The 24,910-nt window shown below is 40.2% G+C and overlaps 1 protein-coding gene across 4 annotated transcripts in view; it reads left to right on the forward strand.

Moving 5' to 3' along the window:
* Positions 1-24,910, forward strand: part of PDE7B (phosphodiesterase 7B) — a 343,532-nt gene that overhangs the window by 313,168 nt on the left and 5,454 nt on the right. For all 4 annotated transcript variants that reach the window (XM_002747056.6, XM_078370131.1, XM_008995119.5 and 1 more), the window contains 4 exons: positions 9,241-9,332; positions 14,736-14,880; positions 16,950-17,046; positions 21,836-21,916. In XM_002747056.6, the coding sequence (XP_002747102.1) occupies positions 9,241-9,332; positions 14,736-14,880; positions 16,950-17,046; positions 21,836-21,916 (415 nt within the window). The remainder of the gene's footprint in view (positions 1-9,240; positions 9,333-14,735; positions 14,881-16,949; positions 17,047-21,835; positions 21,917-24,910) is intronic.

The following is a 24,910-nucleotide window of genomic DNA, read 5'->3' on the forward strand; positions in this document are numbered from 1 at the left end:
GGGAAAACTCATTATAAAACCATCAGATCTAATGAGAACTGCTGCACAATCATGAAAACAGCATGGGGGACCATATCTATGATTCAATTACATCTCACCAGGTCCCTCCCATCACATGTGGGGATTATGGGAACTACAATTCAAGATGAGATTTGGGTAGGAACACAGCCAAACCATACCATTCTGCCCCTGTCCCCTCCCAAATCTCATGTCCTCACATTTCAAAACACAGTCATGCCTTCCCAACATTCCCCAAAGTCTTAGCTCATTCCAGCATTAACCCAAAAGTCCAAGTCCATTGTCTCATCTGAGACAAGGCAAGTCCCTTTCACCTAGGAGCCTGTAAAATCAAAGCAAATTAGTTATTTCCTAGATACAATGGGGGCACAGGTAAATATACCCATTCCAAGTGGTATAAATTGGCCAAGAAGAAGGGGCCACAGGTCCCATGCAAGACCAAAATCCAACAGGGCAGTCATTGAACCTTAAAGTTCCAAAATGATCTCCTTTGACTCCATGTCTCACATGTAGATTACACAAATGCAAGAAGTGGGCTTCCACACCTTGGGCAGCTCCATTCCTGTGGCTTTGCAGGGTACAACCCACTTCCCAGCTGCTTTCACAGGGTGGCATTGATTGTCTATGGATTTTCCAGGTGTACAGGTGCAAGCTGTAAGTGGATCTACCATTCTAGAGTCTGAAAGACAGTGGCCCTCTTCTTACAGCTCCACTAAGCAGTGCCCCAGTGGGAACTGTGTGGTGGCTCCAATTCTATATTTCTCTTCTGCACTGCCCTAGCAGAGGTTCTCCATGAGGGTTCTGCCTCTACAGCAAACTTATGCCTGGACATACAGGCATTTCCACACATCCTCTGAAATCTAGGCGGAGGTTTCCAAACCTCCATTCTTAACTTCTGTGCACCCACAGGCTCAACACCATGTAGAAGCCACCAAGGCTTGGGGCTTGCACCTTCTGAAGCAGTGGCCTGAGCTTTACCTTGTCCCCTTTTAGCCATGGCTGGAATTGAAGCAGCTGTGGTGCAGGGCACCATGTCCTAAGGCTGCACAGAGCAAGAGGGTCCTGGGCCCTGGCCCAGGAAACTATTTATCCCTTCCAGTCCTACAGGCCTGCAATGGGATGGGCTGCCATGAAGGTCTTTGACATGCCTTGGAGACATTTTCCCCACTGTCTTGGTGATTAACATTCAGCTCTTCATTACTTATGCAAATTTCTACAGCTGGCTTGAATTTCTCCCCAGAAAATAGGATTTTCTTTTCTACTGCATCATCAGCCTACACATTTTCCAAACTTTTATGCTCTGCTTCCCTTTGAGTGTTTTGCCACTTAGAAATTTCTTCTGCTAGATACCCTAAATCATCTCTCTCAAGTTCAAAAGTTCCACAGATCTCTAGAGGCAGGGGCAAAATGCCACCCGTTTCTTTGCTAAAGCATAGCAGGAGTCACTTTTATTTCAGTTCCCAACAAGTTCCTCATCTTCATCTGAGACCACCTCAGCCTAGACTTTATTGTCCATATCACTACTAGTATTTTGGGCAAAGCCATTCAACAAGTCTCTAGGAAGTTCCAAACTTTCCCACATGTTCCTGTCTTCTTCTGAGCCCTCCAAACTGTTCCAACGTCTGCCTGTTACCCAGTTCCAAAGTCACTTCCACATCTTCAGGTATCTTTATAGCAGCACCTTACTCTTGGTACCATATTAGTCCATTCTCATGCTGCTATAAGGACATACCTGATGTTGGGTAATTTTATAAAGGCAAGAAGTTTAATTGATTCACAGTTCCACAGGGCTGGAGAGGCCTCAGGAAACTTACCATCATGGTAGAAGGGGAGGCAAACACAACCCTCTTCACATAGTGGCAGGAAGGAGAAGTGTCAAGCAAAAGGGAAAAGGGCCCTTATAAAGCCATTAGATCTGATGAGAACTCACTCACTATTGGGGACTGTCCCCATTATTCAATTACCTCCCGTCAGGTCCCTCCCATTACATGTGGTGATTATGGGAACTACAATTCAAGATGAGATTTGGATGGGGACACAGCAAAACCATATGAGGAGCAATTAAAAATATTAGAGAAAGTCTCTGTAACTGCAGTACGATAACTCCCCCATCCATCTCATGAATAGACACATGGTCAATAAATTATTATTCTTGAGCATAATTATTTTTTCCAAATTTGCAATAAATATGTGTTTTGGCCAATGAGTTACTGATAGCAATTGTACTATAAACTTAGAGCCTGATGTTAGGATTTTTTTTTTAATTTTACTTTAGGTATATATTATATCCAGCATTCCCTCCCCACACCCCCCCACACCACACTGTCCCTCCCGTACACCTGCAACTGCCCCCAGGATTTTATCAAATTTCAATCTATAGACCTACTTTCATTGCTGAAAAATATGATAGAATGACAAAGATTTTTACATATGAAATTATATTACATTAAAATAAAAATCTATGGAGAAAATGAATGAAAATATAAGCTCTAGAGGGAAAAGAATTTATTAATATTTCTGACTTAATAAGTTAAATTATTCATGTGGTTTTTTTTCCCAGTGAGTGCTGAAGGGGCATTAAATGCCAGTGTTATTAGGCTCCCTTAGACATATGTAATACCCAAAAAAGTGATGTAATGATTTTATACTAAAATACTGACATAACATCTTTGTAACCACTTATATTTATGATTTTTGAAAGTTTAGATATCAACTCTGAAAACTGTGAGGAAAGCATAGTTTTTCGAAATTCACTGAATGAGCAGACCACTGACGTGGGAGCAAGGCCAGCGAACACAGCTGTTGCAAGGTGTTGCAGATACTAGGATAGAAGTTTCCTGTGGGTGTAGGAAGTCTGGAAGAGGGACTTGTCCGTTCTGTTGACAGAACCAAGAAAGGCTTTCCAAGCACATTAATGATTTGTCTCAGAAATAAGTAGATTAGTCCACATTTGTGTGTGTGTGTGTGTGTGTGTTTCCAACTTTATTTAAGGTGATTTCTCCTCACTCTTGTTGGAGTTATGTAATTCTTTATCATTTCTATGCCCAAACCAAGCATTATTATAAATCCAGACATTTAAAAGTCCCTCTCATTAGCTGTTTCAGGATGATACAGAAGACAAACTAACTTTAAATGAACTTGGTGTATTTGTGATTTAAACAGGCGAGAAGTTTATTCCTATCCTTCATAAAAGAAGTTTGGCAGTTGGAGTCCAAGGAAGGCACAATAGCTCCACAAAATCATTAGGGACCCAGGATCCTTTTAGTTCTGGGTAGGGCACTTGTCCTCATTGCCCAAGGTAGCTGCTGGAGGTCAAACCCCATTCCTGCTACATTCCAGTGAGAAGATAGAATGGGGAAAAGCAAAAGAATCCTCTCTCAGATGAGTCCACCTTTGCTTTAAACCACCTTCCTAGAAATCCCACACAATACTTCTGCTGACATTTAATTAATCAGAACTTCACCAGATGATCCTACCTAGTTGTAAAGCAGGCTGAAATTGCTGTCTTTATTCTGAATAGCCATGAGCCCATCTAAAAACTGAGGTTCAGTGAGTAAAGAAGAAAGGAAATCAGATATATGGGATGAACAAACAGGAGTCTCTGGCATATCTGATGCTTAATCTTAAATCTAAGGCCATCAAAATGATGACTTGGCATGATCCTTCCCTTTATGTAACGTTGTTTCTCTAACTCACCAATTGCTGCAGCACTTACATGACTGTCGTGTTTTCCTTTAGTGTTGTTGTTACTGCTCTGGTTATTTGACATCCCCACTGTGCTGCCATGTGTCTAATGGCACCTCAAACTCCACATGGCCCACACTGAACTCTACATCTGCTCCACTGCAGCTCTCCCATCACAGTTAATGGGCACTCCATCCTTCTACACTCATACAGAAATGCTAGAGTCATCCTGCAAACCCAGAAATCAACCACCTCTCACCACCGCTGCTGTTACCTCCTCCATTCACATCTCCATCATCTCTTACCTGAATGAGCGCTATTGCTCCAAACAGACTTCCATCCATGTATTAGTCCTTTCTCACATTGCTATAAAGAAACATTTGCAACTGGGTAATTTATAAAGAAAAGTGGTTTAATTGGCTTTATGGTTCCCAGGATGTATAGGAAGCATGATGCTGGCATTGTTTGGCTTCTGGGAGACCTAAGGAAACTTACAGTCATGGCAGATGGCAAAGGGAAAGTAGGTACCTCACACAGCTAGAGCAGGAGCGAGAGAGCGAGCATGGGGAAAGGTGCTACACACTTTTAAACAAGCAGATCTTGTAAAAACTCACTATCCCAAGAACAGCATCTAGGGGATGGTACTAAATTATTCATGAGAAACCACACTCATAATCCAATCCCCTCTCACCAGGCCCCACCTCCACTCTTGGGGAAAACAACTGAACATGAGATTTGGCTGAGGGCACAGATACAAACCATTTCAATCTGTTTCCTCCCTTACTCCCTTACTTTTCATTGAAAATTGAAAGTCTATTTTCAATGTACAGCAAATGTGGCCTTATTTCAGTGTAAATCATATAATTTTACACCTCCCAAACCCCTGCAGCAGCTCCTTATTTCTCTCAGCATAAAAACCAAAATGTTTGTTATTGCCAGAAGGCCATGCCTGGTCTGGTGTCTCATGACCTCTCTGACTTGATGTCTTCATACTTCCCCTCTCTCACTGTGCATTGACTTCACAGCTGTTTGCTCCTCCCTTGAGGCCTTTGCTTCAGCTGTTCTCTCTAGAATGCTCTTGCCCTACACAGGAATGACTAACTCCCTCCTGCCTTCAAGCTCTTGTTCAAATCTCACCTCTCCCCATGACTACCTTACCAGCCCCCATTAAATGAGAGTGGGGACTCTCAGATGCCCACTTTCACTCCATGCATTTACTGTCTCCAAACATGCTACCCAGCTCCTTCCAGCATGAAAGCATTTATTGTGTTTATTGCCTATTGCCTGTCTCTCCCCATCTGATATGGTTTGGCTGTGTCCCCACCCAAATCTCATCTGAAATTCCCATGTTGCGGAAGGGACCCAGTGGGAGGTAATTGAATCATGGAAGCAGGTCTTTCCCATGCTATTCTTGTGATAGTGAATGATTTCATAAGGGGGAGTTTTCCTGCACAAGCTCACTCTCTTCACCTGCTGCCATCCATGTAAGATGTGACTTCCTCCTCCTCCTTGTCTTCCACCATGACTGTGAGGCTTCCCAGCCATGTGAAACTGTAAGTCCATTAAACCTCCTTCTTTTGTAAATTGCCCAGTCTCAAGTAGTCTTTATCAGCAGTGTGACAATGGACTAACCATCTCTACCACCACTAATTCCTTGTCTGTTTGGTTCACTGATGTATTCAAAAGATGTATCACAGTGTCTGGAACATAGTAAGTGTTCAATATATTTGTTGAATGAAATCAAGTAATTTGTTCTCTTACTTAGCAAATTTATAGAAACTCTGTGAGGCATAGATTTGAGTGGGTACAACAGGAACAAGGTAGGCTGCCTACTCATACCTAGCTTATAACATAGTAAAAGAAAGGAAGTACATAAAGAACTCTAATACACATCAATGGGACTGAGTTTAACAGGACCCAGGACTTGCAGAAATGCCACAGAAAAAAATCAAAAGGAGTATGAGACTCAGAAGAGAGCATACATTTGCCTCTGCCTGGAATGACTGCAGATGGCCTTGTGGATGGAGTATTTGAAGTGAACTTTGAAAGACAGGTGCTGGTTTAATAGGTGAACATTGAGGTGTTTGTGAATAATAAACCATCTTAGAAGGCATCAGAGTTACAAAAGGAAAGGACACCATCATATATTAATAATTTAATATTTATGTTAGTAAGTTATAGTCTTACTAACATATCATTTATTTGGACTATAAGAGCTTTGTTGGAAAGAAGAGGTAAAGGTATTGAGTTAAACATATAGGAAAAAAGTGATAGTTGAGACAATTTCATAGAGCACTGAATGCCAAAATAAGGAATTCACCTTAATTTGTCTTACAGGGGGCGGAGGATCCATTGTGGGTTTTGGAACAGGGCGCTGGGGGAGGTGGAGAACATGATCATACTGAAGGCCAGCAAGCTCCTTGAGAGCAGAGATTTTGTCTTATTTATCCTTGGATCCCCAATGCACACCACAGCACCTAGCACATTAGTGGGTGATTGATAAATATTTTTGTTTCAACCAGTGATTGGGGAGAAGGTAGAAAATTTTTGTCAAACAAATAGGTCACTTCTGGCAGCTATAATGAGGATGGCTTGAAGAAAGGACAGTGAAGAAGGATGGTAAAACTTGGAAATAGGGTGGCTTCAATGAAAGGAATGATTGGGTACAAGTAACACTACATAGAAAAACCAAGAGGATTCAGACACTGGTTGGACATGAGGGTTGAGAGTAAATGACTTCTCCCCTGAGACAACCTAAATCTACTCAATCATGACATATTCAAACAAGATTTTTAGCAGTAGAACCAGATTCAGAGGTAAATGCAAGAATTCCAATGTGTGCTTAGAAACTAACATCTAATCAAAACAGTCAACCCCTAGTTCCCCTGCAGTTCTGGCCAAAACATGCTTTTATGCATAATGATTCTTCCACAAAGGCTGTGTTTGCAGTCATCTACTCTACTGTCTTTTAATCTGAACCAGCTTCCAAGCTAACCCAATTTTCTTGCATTTCCCTGGTGCTCATCTCCAAATATGGTTTCGCCAGCAAGTTTCCCAAGTATCCTTTTATTCTGTCTTCAGGAAGATTATTAATGAAGATGTTAAGTCAAGCTGGCATACATCACGATGCTTAAGGCCATCTTCTAGACATTTTTGTTCCACTACATGGGGATATGGTGTCATTTGTCATCAGGTCTTGTTACAGCTTTCTGGCCCTTGAAAAACTCATGGGAGGGCACACATGTCCACATCTACTCAAATCAGTCTTGCAAGTGAACTCATGAGGAGCTGAATTAAATGTCATCTCAGGGTTGAACATCTGCTACATCACACTTATCTATCACTCTTTTGTCTCCTAAATCTTTACAATCAAAACAAATTAGTCTGGCATGTGATTTCCAATCAACCTTCTCTTTTGTTGTGTGTGGCTCATGCCCAAAAGGAAATAATAGACTAGTTGATAAAAGTAACAAAATTGCATTACTGCTTCAAACAGGGTCAAGTGGTGAATAAAGAATAATGACTCCCTGGCAAATAGTGAAATGAATAGCAATAGGACAGCCTCAGCAGAAGATGGGTATGAGACTCAGCCTCGTGAAACTTACCTCATAACAGAGTCTTGGAGATAAATCAATGTGTGGTTTTAGAATCAAGAATAGTTGCAGCTTTCCTGACTTCTGTTTTCCTGATGGAGTCTTGATTGTGTCACTAACAGAGATTCTCTTTCTTCATCTCCTAAAGAAGTTGAACATTATATAGGTGCCTCAGATACATACAGTAGGGGCATAATGATGGGATGATTTTTATAACCCCTAACCCTTTCTTTTTGTTTAATTGTGGTAAAATATATGTAATATAAAATTTACCATCTTAACCATTTTGAAGTGTACAATTCAGGGGTATTAAGTACATTTATAATGTGAAATCACGACCACCACCCATCTCTAGAAGTCTTTTCATCTTGCAAAACTAAACCCTGTGCTCATTAAACAATAATTCCCTGTTCCTCCTTCCCCCTAGTCCCTGGCAACCACATTCTACTTTCTGTCTCTAAAACTGTGACTACTCTAGGTACCTCATATATGTGAAATTATACAGTGTCTCTCACTTTTTGTTGAATGTTATTTATTGTCTTAGTCCATTTTTTGTTGCTTATAACAGAATACCTGAAACTGCGTAATTTACAAGGAAGCAAAATTTATTTCTCACAGTTATGGAGGCTGAGAAGATCAAGGCAGAGGGGGCTGCATCTGGTGAGAGCCTTGTTGCTAGTGGATCCCGCAGTCCTGAGGCATCTCAGGGCATCACATAAAGAGGGGGCTGAGCATGTTGAAGTGTTAGCTCAGGTCTCTTTTCCTCTCTTATGAAGCTACCAGTTTATCTTCCATGATAACTCACTAATCCATGACTAAACCATTAACCCATTAACTAATCCATTAATCCATGAATAGATTACTCCTCAATTCAATCACCTCTTAAAAGCCCCACCTCTCAATACTGTCACATTGTGGATTAAGTTTCAACATGTGTTTTGGAGGGGACATTCAAACCATAGCGACTATCCTCTTAGATGTTTTGTAAGATTATAACCACTCTTGAAACAACATGGAGAGTGAATAAATAAACAAATAAAATATTGCCTGAGGTCAAGAGGATTTCTATTCTGTACTATGAAGTCGGTGATAAGGACATAATGTTTGCTAATTAGAGCAAAAATGGAGTGTAAGAAATATTTGTTATTTAAATGGTTAAATGTTCAGATAAAAAAGCCTATTTAAAATAACAGTAAGGTCAAGGGAGAGACTGAATATAATGCAGGTTCTCTCAAGGGGAGAAATATGAAGATAATTGAGCAAGGAAGCAATTGTAGATTCCAAACCATAGATTTAATCAGCTAAATGCCAAGGTGCTGGTCACGAAAATTACCGGCAGAGGCGCCTGCAAGATAATGGTTATCAAACCTTAGTGTACATATGAATTACTCACCACAAGCCTATCAAATCAGAACCATAATGACTGCAACTCAGGAGTCTGAATGTGCCACCAGCTACCCTGGTGGTTTGGAGTCAGGAGGTTCTTACCAGTGTTGAGAAATGATCAGTGCAGTAGATTAGACCAGAGGCTCTGGGGCTTGCCTCTGTCCAGTTTGCTAGTGTAATCTTGGATTATACTATGACTGTAGTGCCACGGTATCCATTACTACCTATTTCACTGCTTCACTTTCTTTCTTACATTTAGTGTGGCCTGACTAAGCTATTGAAAGAGGGGAAGAGGCAGGAGTGAATGCCTGCCTGCAGCAGAGGGTCAGCATGGGCCCTGCTGTTCTCATCATCCTCATAGCCTTGAGACTAGACTTTATGGTGGTTTTATCTTGGCTTTTTGGTGTTTTTTTTTTCCTCTTTTTTCTGGTCTGCCTCTGTGTCCTCAGGTACAAACTGACTGGAAGGAAAATGCTGGCGTCTGTGGAGCTGTGTTCAGCATGAAAGATCAGTGTCTGGCTTACCTCTTGTTCATAGCTCTCATTTTCTTTCTTTCTAGAATATGTCTGTGCTGGAGAATCACCACTGGCGTTCTACAATTGGCATGCTTCGAGAATCAAGGCTTCTTGCTCACTTGCCAAAGGAAATGACGTAAGTGCTGCCGAGTTGAAACACACTGATGTGCACGCAGTAATGATAAGCCTCTTTCTCCTGGGCAGGGTTGGGACCCCTTGTGTGAATGGCAGAGAGCCAGCCGGCTGTGCTTCCTGCTTGCACTGAGCTGTCTATCAGAGGAGATTTGGTATCTGTTACAGCAACCCAGAAACCAAAATCTCTCTGTGCACTTTGAAAGGGCCTTGCACAGTCAATGACCTACAGTCAGGAAAAGGGATAATAAACAGCTCTCAGTTTTCACACTTCAGCATCAATGCTCAGCTTTGCCAAATTCCCGTCCTTTAGATTAGCAAAATTGCCCTCCTATGCAGATCCAAATAATAAATATTTATCAAGAAGGAACCCAGACATTCTCAAGCTAGATTGAAAATTAGTTCAAAAAAGTATGTTTTCTAATTGCCAGTCTTAGCAAAAATAGAAGTCAGAAATTCTTTTCTAAAAAGTCTTTTGCTAAGTACTTGAAATGACCCCAGCAGTTTTTTCACCAATTAATTTACCTTATGTCTCTTGCATTTTAAACCTAAGGGGAGACACTCGTTTTCTGGTTCACTATTTGATAGCCATGGTATGTAGGCTGAGTCCTACTAAATCAGAGGCTATTGCTTCATTTTCCTCGTGCCCCCAAGTTAGCTGCTAATACTGAGGTCACCACTAATTCTGAGCTGTTTAATGAGCATGTGCCCAGAACCCAAGAAACCTAGGTGAAAAGAGTATATAGATTGCTGTACCCTTCTTCAAGACAGGTACATATCTTGAGGTCAAGGACCAAGTAGTGTCTCCCAACTGCACAAGCACCACACTCTGGGTTATGGGTTGGTTCCTGGCCCTCTGATTTGATATGCTGTTTCCCAGCACCCAGAGGGATGTGAAATTTGCAGGAAGAATTCAGTTCTGATAAATTTTTACTCCCTGGAACTAAATAAAACCAGTTCTTGTGCATGGAATAAAACTTATACCTTTTACCAGAATAATAGATTGCAAAGACTGAAAGAATTAAATGCAATAAGAACCAAAATCTAGAGCAAGAAATCAAGTGAGAAGAGAGAGGAGGTAAGTGGTAGAGACAGATGAGGAGGAGGGAAGGAAGAATAGTGAGGACAGGAAAGGAGAAAATGCAAGGAAAAGGGGAAAGAAGGACTCTTGGGTGACCAGGCTTCTCCCAGTCAATACCTGCATTCATCCTATTTGTTACTCAATTAGTATTTGTTTCCTAAAATACTCATTTCATGTCTATGGATTCCAACAAAAAATATAGTTTCGTGTGTCTTTGTGGAACACAGTGTTATAAATTGCTTTTGCCAGAAGAATAATTGTTATACAATAATATATGTGAAAGGACTTTATAACAAAACCCATTATCATAATCATTATTTTTCTACCTCGGGTAAATGCTTTAATGTCATTTTTCTGATTTAAAAGTAGGGCAGGTTAATTATAGAAAGTAAGAAAAATTCCGGAAAGTGTTAGTTTGAACTCTGTAAAATTGTTCTTTTTAAGGGCCAGAAACAGCAGACTTTTAGCACTTTCATATAATTCAGCTTGATATAAAACAGAAAACTGAAATTACTAGTAACTCTGCCATCCAAGGATGGTTCACGTTAACCTGCCTAGTTTATTTTCTCTTAGTCTTTTTTCAATACAAACATAGTTTAACAAAATACGGTTATCTGGGAAACTTATTTTATAGTTTATGTCCTGAAATTTTTATTTAAAGACTTTTTTCCAAGTCACTAAACTTGTTTCTTAAAATATTTTATCAGCCATATGGCATTATTGTGCCAAATGACATTATTGTACACAACTTCTGCCTTTCATTTGGAATGTAAGTGGTTTCCAGTATCCCAAGCTTTGATACTGTTTTCTCCAGAAATATTTGTAGATAAAAATTATTGTTCTGAAAGGTCTAAATGTTTAAGTTTCTTGTTGTAAATTATCTCATTGTGCTTCCAAAAGAGTGTATCTATCTGTATTCCACTGATGGATTAATAAGAAAATGTACCAATGTACCATCACCAAAATTGAGCTTTATCTTTTAAAAATATTTGCAAATTTAACATGTTTATGAATATATATACACAAATATATATGTATATAGAAAGTGGTTTTCATTAAATTAGTGTGCATCCATTACTTACAACCAAGATTAAAATTTTTCATATATTTACTGATCATTGCTATTTCTTTAGAAAACACATTTTTATATTTGATCTATTCCTATTTTTTATTAGTGTTATTTTAGAATTCTTCGTATATTAACTACAGTAACCATTTTTTATATGTTGTAAATATTACTTGAAGTTTTAGTTTGCCTTTCAATTTGACTCATGAAGCATTTCACCTAATTTTATTTTCCAATTATAAATTTAGTAAGTATTCATATTTTCAAAGAAGTCACATAATTTTGAGAATAAGAAAATAAAAGTCAATCCTAATCCCCTTATAGATCTTTGCATTTTCTATGACCATAGAGATGCTTTATACGCTTTGCATTCCATTTTTAATAACGAAATATGACATTTTTCTTTTTTTTTTTTTTTTTTTGAGACAGGGTCTCACTTTGTCACCAGGCGCTAGGCTGGAGTGCAGTGGCACAATCTCGGCTCACTGCAACCTCTGCCTCCCGGGTTCAAGCAATTCTCCTGCCTCAGCCTCCCGAGTAGCTGGGACTACAGGCGCATGCCACCATGCCCAGCTAATTTTTGTATTTTTAGTAGAGACGGGGTTTCACTATGTTGGCCAGGATGGTCTCAATCTCTTGACCTCGTGATCTGCCCACCTCGGCCTCCCAAAATGCTGAGATTACAGGCTTGAGCCACTGTGCCCAGCCCAAAACATGACATTTTTCAATGTCAGTTACTATAGCTGTACATCATACTTAATTGTACAGTATGAGTGTACAATTTAATTATTTAGTCTCGTTATAAATTTTTGTGATTTTTTTCCCTGTGGAATGTTTCATTATTGTAAATAACAGTAGAATAAGTATCCTTGTAACATATATCTTTACTGACATGTTAATGAAAATTTATAGACAAACTATTGGTCAAATTATTTATGTTCACCAAATGGTTTTTCCACTGATCCCTAAATTACCCTCCAGAAACATTGTACTAGTTTATACTCCCTAACAGAGAATGAGGGGAACCATTTTTTTCTCATGTCATTGACAGCATTGGGTATTATAGTCTTTCAATAATTCAGCAAATTACCTAGCAGTTACTTTTAATCCTCACCAATAAAAATGGGAGAAATAATATCATAGAGTAGCAGAGCAGAAAGTAAATTAAAACCAGGAATATTTAATATCACTTTATTTGAGATATTTTATATTTATTTTGTGAATTTTCTGTTTTATATAATTTTTCATGTTCTGAACTGGATTAAAGATGTATGTATGGCTTAAAAACAAAAACATTACTGGTGAAACTACAAAGCTTTTAGAATATAATGTAGGGACATTTTTCATCAGAGTTGGGAAAAATTTATTAAAGAGGATAAAAAACTAGCCATAAATAAAAAGATTTATAGATTAAACAACATTAAAAAATAAGACTTCTTGGTAGCATGGTGGTTCATGCCTGTAATGCTAACACTTTGGGATGTCAACAAGGGAGGATCACTTGAGGCCAGGAGTTCGAGACCAGCCTGGTGAGCATAGTGAAACCTCATCTCTATTTATAAATTTAAAAATAAAAGTTATACAAATTAAGACTTCCTTTCATCAATAGATATCATAAAGACGCTAAAAGACAAACCACAGACAAAATATTTCCAACTCATAGCTGACAAAGGACCAGTGTTTAAAATATGTAAAGAACTTCAGAATCAATAAGAAAAAGGAAGACAACTCAATAGCACAATAGATCAAAACTAGAGTAGAAACTTCACGAAAGAAGTACACGTGGCCAATAAACACATGAAAATGTGTCCAGGCTCATTAGTAAACAAGAAAATTCATATCAAAACTACAGTGAGTTGCATGACATGCCCCATCAAACTGGCAAGAAATGCAAAAGGTAAGAATGTAGAACAATAACAATCTTGTCTGCTACTGCTGAGAGCTCAAATTTACACCATCATTTTGGAAATAATTGGCACTATCTAGTAAACTGAAGATAAACATACCCTGTCGTCCAATTATTGCATTCCTGGATGTAGACTCTAGGGAGACTTCTGCATACGCATAACTAGAGGTATATAAGAATACTCACTGTGGCTCTTTTCATAGTAGCCAAACACTAAGAAACAACTCAAGTGACTATGATAAGTAGAACAGGGAATGGAAAGGATCAATGGAATTTTATACAACTGCATACACTATACTAATGAAAGAGGATAAACCACAGCCTGTACATCAACATGAAGGAATTTCAAAAACATGATTTGTAGCTAAAGAAGTCAGTAACTAATATATACTATATAACTTAAAGTCCAAAAGCAGTTAAAATTAAATTGTGTGGTTTAGAGATGCACTCACAGGTGGTAAAAATCGTTAAGTAGCAAGAAAATTATTAAAACAAAGAGCAAGAAAGTGGTTGCTTCTGGGCTTGTAAGGAAGGGGGCTGTGATGAGACAGGCAATGTGGCCTTCTGGGGTACTGGCAGGCAATGTTCTTGACCTGAGTGGTGATTACAAGGTGTTCATTTTCTATTTATTCATTAAACTATATATGTATTCCCTATGCATTCTACTTAATTATATTTCATTTTTAAAGGTAAATTTTACAAATATTTATGGATCGTTCTTTTATTACTTTTTATATGTGAGGTAAGCTCTAACTCGCTTTATCTAAGATATTCCATTTTCTCTATACCATCTGTTGACTAATATAGCTCTTGCCCTCTGGCTTATAACAACGTCTCAGTTTTTGTTTTTGAAGTTCCAGAATCTCTTTCTGGCCTATGTATTGTGTTCCACTGATGGATCTTTCCATCCCATGGTACCATTTACCATTATTCTCTTCAATGTTATTACCACTGTTATACCCTTTTCTCTCTCCATGCAAATCTTCATGTTTGAATTAGTTTGAACTTTAAAAACACAGCACAAATCTCATGATTCTGCAAGTCTTTTGTCCTCCCTAAAGCAGGCATTTCTATTTTCCTTTCAGTTTTTTCACCCATAGGAATGTCCACACTACCACAACGTTGTTTTCCAAGGTTTCAATCACTTTATACTGTCCTTGGCATGCCTCCTGTCCAAGGACGGAACTGGTGGGGGAGAGACTTGCTCTTAGGCGGTGAAGGACAGGCACATTGGGTAATAAACAGAATCAAAGGCAGAAATGAGATTACAAGCCACCTGATGATGAGAAAATCAATCACCCTCATCAAAGGGATTTGCTTTGTGTGTTTTTCTCTTTCATTCTTGTGGATGCAGACAGGATATTGAACAGCAGCTGGGCTCCTTGATCTTGGCAACAGACATCAACAGGCAGAATGAATTTTTGACCAGATTGAAAGCTCACCTCCACAATAAGGACTTGAGACTGGAGGATGCACAGGACAGGCACTTTATGCTTCAGGTAAACAACAGTAAAAGCCATTCCTCTTGTTGAGTAAAAACACTCAGCTGGGCTGGGCATAGTAGCTCATATCTGTAGTCCTCCCTACTTGGGAGGCTGAGGGAGGAGGATCGCTTAAGTCCATGAGTTCAAGGCTGCAATGAGCTATGATTGAACCACTGCATTCCAGCCTGGGTGACAGAGTGAGATCCTGTCTCTAAAAATACAAAAAAACAACAACAATCCACTCAGGGCCATGATCAATAATTTTAACATGTTTGAGAAGGAATTATCTCCCATGGTTTGAGATCAATGACCTATTTTAGTAAAGGCTTTGAGATGCATGAAAATTATAAGTGGTTCCCAACCAAGCAACATCTGGGTTTCATGTCAACAAGTTGATAATACTTCATTTGTCTTGTTTGATAACTGATTTATCAGAGTAATCCTGCCGGATGGCTGCATGCAGTGAAGTTCTACCACATTTTGTGTCTTGGTGTAAAATCAACTCCTGTGATATGCAATTTTAAAAGTCTGTTTCTGAAATACAAAAGTATATTATATTAATTATAGTGAATACAAAAATTGAAAAACAAGTGGACTTCCTTTACCTTAAACCTATTTAACCTGCTTTATTTCCTTTTACTACCTAAACTTCTATTTTCATCTGAGTCTCAAACATGTTTATCTGGACTTACCATTTTTAGACAGCAAAAAATAAAGTTGAATTGAATTGAATTGAATCAAGTCCATTCCTTTCTGTTTTACTCCATGGCAAGAAGCCATTTGTGACATGACAAATTACATCAGGGCAGAGTGGACGTCACCAGTAAAAATGTGACCTGGCATCCAAACCAGAACCGTCTTTCTTGATCTTCCATTTTCTCGTCTTCCTCCTTTTCTTTTGGTGCAAAAGACAATGAATGAACCCCAGACTCATCTAGATCGAGGAGATAGAGCAGCACTTGGAGATTGAATCGTGCAGTCTTTTTGTTCCAAGTTCTCCTGCTACCCTCTGTAGCTGTCCAAAGTGCTCCATCCTGGCCAGGAAATACCTTACTCCCCGCTGTAGAACTATGACTCCTTCCTTCTTTCTTTCCAAACTAGGTTTCTAGTCCCTGAATGCCACAAGGATTAACCAGGTGTCCAATCTGAGTGACTAAAGCCTAGTTGTGAGTAGCTGAAAGATTTGACCTTAAACACGTGCATTTCAGAAGGAAGGCTTGCTAACTCAAATGCATCCCTTAAGGCAGAAACTGGAGAAGGCTTCTCTGACACTTACCTACTTCAACCTGTTCTGGTACCCCCACTAACCAGGAAATAAATATAAACAACCAAATTTGCAAGTTGATATGATCCAAGGCTCTTCCAGTCCCCAACATTACTATCAGTTCTGTGATCCCAAGGAATTGGGTCATACCAATGGGCATTGCTGGTCTCTTGGTAGCAGTTAGTGGTTAAGAGGGAGAATCTACTTCTCTGGGAATTCAAGGTAACCTTCCTAGGGTCATCATTACTGACAAAAAGCTGGCATCCCAGATCCATACCATTAAGGAAGCCAAGAAGGCCCAAATTTAACTGTGCAAACAAAACATTCCTAGGTTTGATACAACTTCATTGCCTGACTGGTAGTCTGAGTTTACACAGGCAGATATAAATGCCAACATGCATAATTTAAGTGATGTATGGAGTTCCTCAGTGTGGCTACTGTGAGAGTGACGTTCACATGACCTCACTTGAGCCTGGCCAGGGACCCTGCAACCTCCGTGGCTGCAGGAGGTAGGGCTAAGAAGGAGCCAGGCCATGGCTTTCCTTGGCCTGCCCACCCAATTCTCCTCCAGCAAGCTCCATGTCCTTGGACTGTGGCTCATCTCACCTCCTCACTGCTAGAAAGCCAGCATTCTCAATGCAGACCTTGTATAGTGGTGAATAAGTGCAGTTTCCTGAAGAGGCATGTCAGGGAGGTACTCTGTAAATATGGGCCTGGTACTGTGAGCAGACTGACAACTTGAGAGCCTCTTTTGCTTGGGGTGCTTTCGCAACTGAAGAAGCATCCTCTGACAATCTCTCCCTGCCCTGTCGTTTCTCAGATCGCCTTGAAGTGTGCCGACATTTGTAATCCTTGTAGAATCTGGGAGATGAGCAAGCAGTGGAGTGAAAGGGTCTGTGAAGAGTTCTACAGGCAAGGTGAGTAGTGGTCCAGCAGCTGAGATTTCACTGCCCCGTCTTCTCTTAGGCATTTATCCTAATAAAACAGGAAATGGCTCATCGATCATGACATTTGTTCTCTCATCAACTCTTACTATCCTAACCTTTCTTTTTAACTCTCTTGCAACTCATCCAACCCTTGTTTGGAAAAAGTTAAAGATAAGCAATATTGATGTTTTGACTTACTACAGAAACAGGTAGTAATGAGGCAAAAAAATAAATGAGCAAAAGTGGAACATTGATTATAAGTGGCTCTCCTCCGTGGATATAAGAACGTGTGGGACAGTTTGATTTTGACTTTGACCTTCATTTTAATGAGCTGAGTGCAGCCTAAAGGCTAAATGTCCTTTGAGGTCAATGTTTTCCACTGACAGAAGGACTTAGACTCCTTTTGTATTCCTTCTCCTTGTTTTCTTAAAGTTAATAATGAAATTGGACACAGCTGACCAGAAATTGAGTTCTTCCTTTCAAATATAGGTTCAACAGTGAAGTAGAAGAATTTTGCTGTGAAAAGACAAATGGCCCTGAATTAGGGTGTAATTTTTAAAAGATTAACCTCATTCAGAAATAAGGCAATGAATTCGCAAGCAGGATCTTGCTGTTGGGTGGGGTATCAACCTTTAAATACAGCCTTGTTTCTTCAGGCTTGGTTTCAACGTGCAGGATGTTTGTTCAGGCATCAGCAGTGCCCTCATGCTAGTGACAGAATCAGGTTCGAGAGGCCGAGAACAAATAAAGCTTGAAGTGTCCCACATACCAGCTCTGTGGGGAGGTCAAATAGCAACAGTGAGCCTTTTGGAGAAGGCACCATTGAAAGATGCGTCAATGACATCGTGATGGCCCCAAAGACAGAAGAAGAATTGATTGAGCTCATGTGGAGCCAGAAGGCTCTGCTCACCTATCTTTCTCTCAGAATAAAAGTGCTCATGTAACTCCTACAACTCTGTATATAATTTCATGTGAATTGAGTATAACTGGTTAGAAATCAAAATATCAGCTCTAGTTGCCCCTAAATAAAATCTCCAAGGAGGGGAAAACAAAAGGAAATATGATTAAATTGGAGCTAGGAGATTTTAGATTAGGTATCATCAATATTTCTTTACTGTTTGATGTGTTAAATATTGAAACAGCACAGTGAGAAAGGGGCTAAGATCTCCATCCCTGCAAATCAAACAATGAGATAAAGAAAAAGTCTACTCTAGCCCACTTGGTTTTGACTTAATCACATCCAGCATGATTAAAGTGCACAAGTCAGCATCTACTGCAGTATGAACCTTTTATTTTCTCATCTTGCATCTTATATGGATTCTGAGCATCTTGGGCTGGACCATGTCACTTAGGTAGATAGTAAGGCCCATAGGATCATTAAATCAAAGTTGTCAACTAGGTACAGTAAATGGTATCAACCAAGAAATGTAACCTATAAGATCTCTTTACTTGGACCGGGCACAGTGGCTTACACCTGTAATCCCAGCACTTTGCGAAGTGGAGGCAGGAGTTTGACACCAGCCTGACCAACATGGTAAAACCCCATCTCTACAAAAAATACAAAAATCAGCTAGGCGTGATGGTGCATGCCTTTTGTCCCAGGTCCTCAGGAGGCTGAGGCGGGAGAATTGCTGGAACCCAGGAGACAAATGTTGCAGTGAGCCGAGATCCTGCCACTCTACTCCAAATGAGTGACAGAGTAAGACTCCATCTCTGTAATCCCAGCACTTTAGGAGTCCGAGGCGGGTGGATCACGAGGTCAAGAGATCAAGACCATCCTGGTCAACATGGTGAAACCCCATCTCTGCTAAAAAAATACAAAAAATTAGCTGGGCACGGTGGCACGTGCCTGTGATCCCAGCTCCTCAGGAGGATGAGGCAGGAGAATTGCCTGAACCCAGGAGGCGGAGGTTGCGGTGAGCCGAGATCACGCCATTGCACTCCAGCCTGGGTAACAAGAGCAAAACTCCATCTCAAAAAAAAAAAATTTAAAAAAAAAGACTCCATCTCAAAAAATATATATATATTTTCAAAAGTGGTTATTGTCCTAGTAATATAGGCACGCATTATAAGATGGAAAAACCTAGAACATCTGTAACAGTGATCAGTAAAGGCGGGCTTCCATGCACTTTCCTCTGGCATGTTTCCTGGCAGAGGAAGAATAGAAAATGTAGATCTGGTCCTTGTTATTTAATAGCCTTATGGTCTAGCAGAAGTTCTGCTTATTTTAAGAGAAGATTAGACTCCCTGATCATCCAAACTGCCTGTCCTCCCTACTGAATTATTCTTAATTCTATAAGGTTGACTTGTGTCATTTTGATAAATCTTTCAGTTTAAGATTTGGACTCAAATCCCAGCTCATTCCATCCTACTCCTGGCAGACAGGCTTCCATAGACTACTAACAGTCCTGGACAAAGTATCTTTAAGTGATTCATGATGTTAAGCAAAGAAAAATCCTTAAAATCAAGGTTGAGGACACAGGGGGAAAAGAAAACAAGATCCTATGAGTTAGAAAACTGTTATATTCTCAGAACAGAGATTAGGATTCCATATACCATATACCTCCCTCCTCTCCCCGAAAAAAACTTAAAGTAGACTTCCTGTTTAAGGAAGGTTGCAGGGTCCCCAGCCAGGCTCAGGTGAAATGGAAGGTGAAGGGAAGGGAGAGGTCAAAGAGACTCCTCCGAAGTGTCATGCTTGACTGAAAGATCACTAATAACAGAAATTCGGAGGTGAGGCATGGAACTGGCTTTAGGTCGATCTGTCTTAATATTAAATGGTGTCCTGTCCTGCCCTCAGAAGGTTATGATCGTCTGGAGTTGAAGAGTCAGGGTGGCCAGGCTACCCTGAACCACTCAGCATAACTCAGGTTAAGCCCGAATGGTTTCCTCACTTCAGCATTGAGGATTACCAGGGACAACAGCCTCCAGGAAGTGAACTACAGTCTTAAAATGACAGAACTGTGGCCTCTGTAGGGTTCCAGCTCAATGGTTAAGTATAGATACAATGGTTAAGTACAGATACTAGACTTCCTATGCTGGAATCCAGGCTCCCCACTTTACTGGTGGTGAAACCTACTAGTAACATACTGGGTCAATACACTTAACCTTCCCTTGTCTCAGTTTCTTCATCTGTAAAGTGGGGATTCTAATAAGGTTGTTATTTGGATTAAATTAATTAACATATGCTTGGGTATGGGAGCTCACACCTATAATCTCAATGCTTTGGAAGGCTGAGGCAGGAGGATCACTGGAAGCCAGGAGTTTGAGACCAGCCTAGGCAACATAGAGAGATACTATCTCTGTTTAAATAAATAAATAAAAACATTTTAGCCAGGAGTGGTGGTGCGTGCCTGTAGTCCCAGCTACTCAGGAGGCTGAAGTGGGAGGATCCCTAGAGCTCAACTGTTGAAGGGTACAGTGAGCTATGATGGCACCATTGTACTCCAGCCTGGGCGACAGTGTGACAACCTACCTCTTATTAAAAAAACTGACAAACTTTTTTATTAACATATGAAAAATGCTGAGAACAGTGCCTGGCACACAGTAATCACTATATAAATATGTTTCTCTCTCTTCTACTTTAGCAGAGTAAGTTCACAACTGTGAACCTTAGCTAATGTTTCTGAGGACCAACTCCTCCACTGATTAGTCAGATTATTTTTTTCCAAACACAAGAATTACTCACAATTTTTACATTCAGGAAGGACTGATGAAGTCGTTTAATAAAGTTTTGTACAATGCATTTCTCCTTTGATCTTTTATTAATTTGGTGCAAACGTAATTGCAGGTTTTGCCATGGAAAGTAATGGCCAAAAATATAATTACATTTGTACCAGCCTGATAGCTGACAGAGGCATTAAAAAGAAACATTTTGAGCCAGGTGCAGGGGTTCACAGCGGTAATCCCAACAGTTTGGAAGACCGAGGCAGGAGGATCACTTGAGCTCAGGAGATTAAGACTAGTCTGGACAACATGGCAAGACCTCATCTCTGCTAAAAATTAAAATATATGTATTAGCCTGGCGTGGTGGCTCATGCCTGTCGTCTGAACTACTCGAGAGGCTAACGCAGAAGGATTCTTGAGCCCAGAAGTTCCAGGCTGCAGAGAGCCAAGGTCATGCCACTGTACTCAAGCCCGGGTGACAGAGTAAGACCCTGTAGCAAAAAGAAAAAAGAAAGACCTTTATAGTTTTTTTCACCTTCAGTTTCATTAGGTAAAATTCTAAAAAATCAGAATGGAAGAGTCTGATTAATTTTGTTGTTACAGACTGAGATGCCACTCAGATGAGCTCTTTCTAGCCCTTCTTCCTCATTTCCTACCTCCTTCCTGTTCCTGGTTGTTCTCGGGTGAAACAAAACTAGGTTTGATTTGAAGCAAATCAAACTGTGAAAATTTTAGGCGCCTTAGTGGAGGAGGGAGAAGGAAGGATAAAACCTGTTTCCTTAACCTGTCACTTAAAGCCAGAACTTTTATTTTATGTGAGGAAATTTCCCATTTGTTGTTTTCTTGTTTTTATAGGTCTTGTTCAAAAGTTTATTCTAGTCCTAGAGCACACCTACTTGAGCCATTACGAACAGTCATTGGCACTGTGGTATTTTAAATTTCCACAGAAACTACCAATGAAAGGCAGAGCAAGTCAGTGCTGAAGGGCCCCTACTGATAACAAGTCAGGAAACAGTAATTCCCAGAATAACTTCTTCTGACGAGGACAATAAAATTATTAATACTCATTTTATAAATTCTAGATTACCAATGTGTTTTTTTACTTTTTTCTTAGGTGAACTTGAACAGAAATTTGAACTGGAAATCAGTCCTCTTTGTAATCAACAGAAAGATTCCATCCCTAGTATACAAATTGGTGAGTTAAATTCAGTGTTAAGTTTAAATGAATACCTTTGGCACATCTCACAAACGTCACAAAGAAAAGATCTACACACAACTTTCAGAAGACCAGCACTGGATGTTTAATCAACATCCCTTTGAATGGCTGAGTCCAAATTAACCCTTTAATCACAGGCCCTTAACTAACTTACATTATTTTGATTTTGTAGTTTAGAGTCAAAATCAGAAAGAGTAGAAGAAAAGTAACAAGAATCAACTATTTGCACTCTCTTCAGGGTATGAAGGTGGGAATCTGCAGAATCTGCCTTTAGGATCCTTCCGATTTGGGTCACTACCCCTCTTCCCTAACACTCGCTCCCAGTCTCCAGGGCCCAATCTCCAGGCCTAGAGCCTTCGAGCCATGCCCTCCCGCTGTGTCCTGGGATCCCCTGTCTCACGAGTCCTTCCTTCAAAACTTATTTCCAGGTTCATTCTCTTAAAACCACACTCTATTGCAAGTGTCAATGGTGGGAAACAAAGTGTGATGCCAATGCATCCTAAAAAATTATTGCTTTATCTAATTAAGTTATGAAGCAAATCAGTCATGAAAACCATGAAGCAAATCAAACTGTGGAAATTTTAGGCACTTCAATGGAGGAAATAATTTTGCTCCAGTAAAAATTTCTATCACACCTTAAGACACTCCACCAATTCCACCTACCTTTAAAGCAAGTCTTTCTTTTCCTTGCAGTTCCCTTCCATTGAACCCAAACTCAGAAGTTGAACTCTTTTCCTTATAAACGCTGATCCTGACATGTACCAGTTCAGATTTTGTACCTGTTCCCATAGACTTTAGACAGCTGAATGCATTCACAGCGCTACTACAGACATTTGCAAGGCTCAAGGTTTAATGGTTTGATGTTAGTAGGGAAGGGGGCATCTGAAGAGATAAGCTGAAAATTAAGAAAACCAGGGCAAGTTAGAATTATATAATGTCACCGAAGGTCAAATCTAATCCACTGTCCCACAAAGAGTCATAAAGTCATCCTTAGGAAATAGGACAAAATAAATCTAGCTATAAAGATTTTAATGGAATATACAACTATCAAAATAGGTATGTTTGATTATTGGGCATTCTTTTTTTTTTCAAATTGTCCTTAATATTGTTATGTAGTTTTGACAGTTAAACTGACTCCTCCACCCCAAAGTTGGGAGCTGGGGGTGGTGGCATAAAAAAATAGAACCGAGAAAAGATGATAATACGGAATTGCTGGGTGGCTGGCAGGGAAGCATCAGCAACAGAAATGCAGCCTCAGCCTCCTGGGATCCAATTCTCTCCTATCAATTGCTTTAGCCATGGAGGGACTACAGACATAATTCAAAATTAGATGCTAACTAAAGTCCTAATCCTGAGACTCCCTGTGTTAAGCTCTAGCTAGAAAGAAGTTTACCAGACAACTGTCAATGACATTTTGAACCCCCCAAACAAGAGGACTCACGTGGTTCAGCATACAACCTGGATTTGTGAGACAGACCTGATTTCAGAGATTCTGTCCTGTTGTTGTCATGAGAACACACTTATTTTGTCAGATCATATGTCCTGATTTTCAGCTCAGGAAAATGTGGTTACCATAGACACCTCTTTTAAAAGGGGCCAGGGGTTGAGTAAATAGGAAAATCCTGTGGATGCTACACCAGCACACCAATAATAAAGAGAAAGGGAAGATGATTATAAAACAACCCTTAATACATAAATCTTTGTCTGTTTCACATCAGCTAGCTCGTAGAGATTGAGGGTTGGGAAATGGGGTGGTAGGGACAGATCAGGCTAAACCGGAAAAACCCCAAGAATTAAACGGAATTTGGTTGATGCTGCAGGCTCTAGCCCCCAAGACAACAGTTTTTCCAGTGGGTCCTAAGTAATGCAGCTATTTCCTCTGTCCTTATTCCTCTCTGACTGAAATGTTCCCTTTCTTTTTCCTGCCTCAGTCCAAAGTGAGAATTTTCAGAGTGCCACTCTCAGCTAGGCTTAGATCTGATTTTTCTTTTTAAGTAATTCACATCTCCCCAAGTGGAACTAGGGCTTAATTTCTCCTCCCCAACTCCACGCGCCCCTCTCTCTACCAAATTCTACATTTTAAAAAGAAGATATTAGCCAGGCAGGGTGATTCATGCCTGTAATCCTAGCACTTTCGGAGGCTGAGGCAGGCAAATCCCTTGAGGCCAGGAGTTAAAGACCAGCCTGGACAACAAGGCAAAACCCAGTATCTACAAAAAATAAAAATATTAGCTGGGTGTGGTGGTGTGTGCCTGTAGTCCCAGCTACTCCGGAGGCTGAGGCAGGAGGATCACCTGAGTCTGGGGGGTAAAGGCTGCAGTGAGCTGTGATCATGCCACTGCACTCCAGCCTTGACAACAGGGTGAGACCCTGTCTTATAAAAATATTAATTAAAACAGGCTGGGCGCAGTGGCCCACGCCTGTAATCCCAGCACTTTGGGAGGCCGAGGTGGGTGGATCACAAGGTCAAGAGATCGAGACCATCCTGTTCAACATGGTGAAACCCCGTCTCTACTAAAAATACAAAAAATTAGCTGGGCATGGTGGCGCGTGCCTGTAATCCCAGCTACTCAGGAGGCTGAGGCAGGAGAATTGCCTGAACCCAGGAGGCGGAGGTTGCGGTGAGCCGAGATCGCGCCATTGCACTCCGGCCTGGGTAACAAGAGCGAAACTCCGTCTCAAAAAAAAAAAAATTAACTAAAACAAAAAATAAAAAGGTATTAAATGAATCTCTAATTGGTGAAATCTATAGAAGGCTGAAGAGAAAGAGGTTTTCCTTCAATCCTTGTCTACTCTGAGGTTACCATTCTTCCCTATTCCCCCTTCCTCCCCACAACCCCCTACTATCCCATCATCCCTCCAGGAGGACAATAGCCCAGCAATGTCAGCTCATGCCTTGAGAAGAGAGAGGTTGGCAGAACACACTGATGGACCAGTTTCCAAATCTGATAATGTGGAAGCCTTCCTTCATTT

Source organism: Callithrix jacchus, chromosome 4 (genome assembly GCF_049354715.1).
Source record: "Callithrix jacchus isolate 240 chromosome 4, calJac240_pri, whole genome shotgun sequence".
Classification (NCBI taxonomy): Eukaryota; Metazoa; Chordata; class Mammalia; order Primates; family Cebidae; genus Callithrix; species Callithrix jacchus.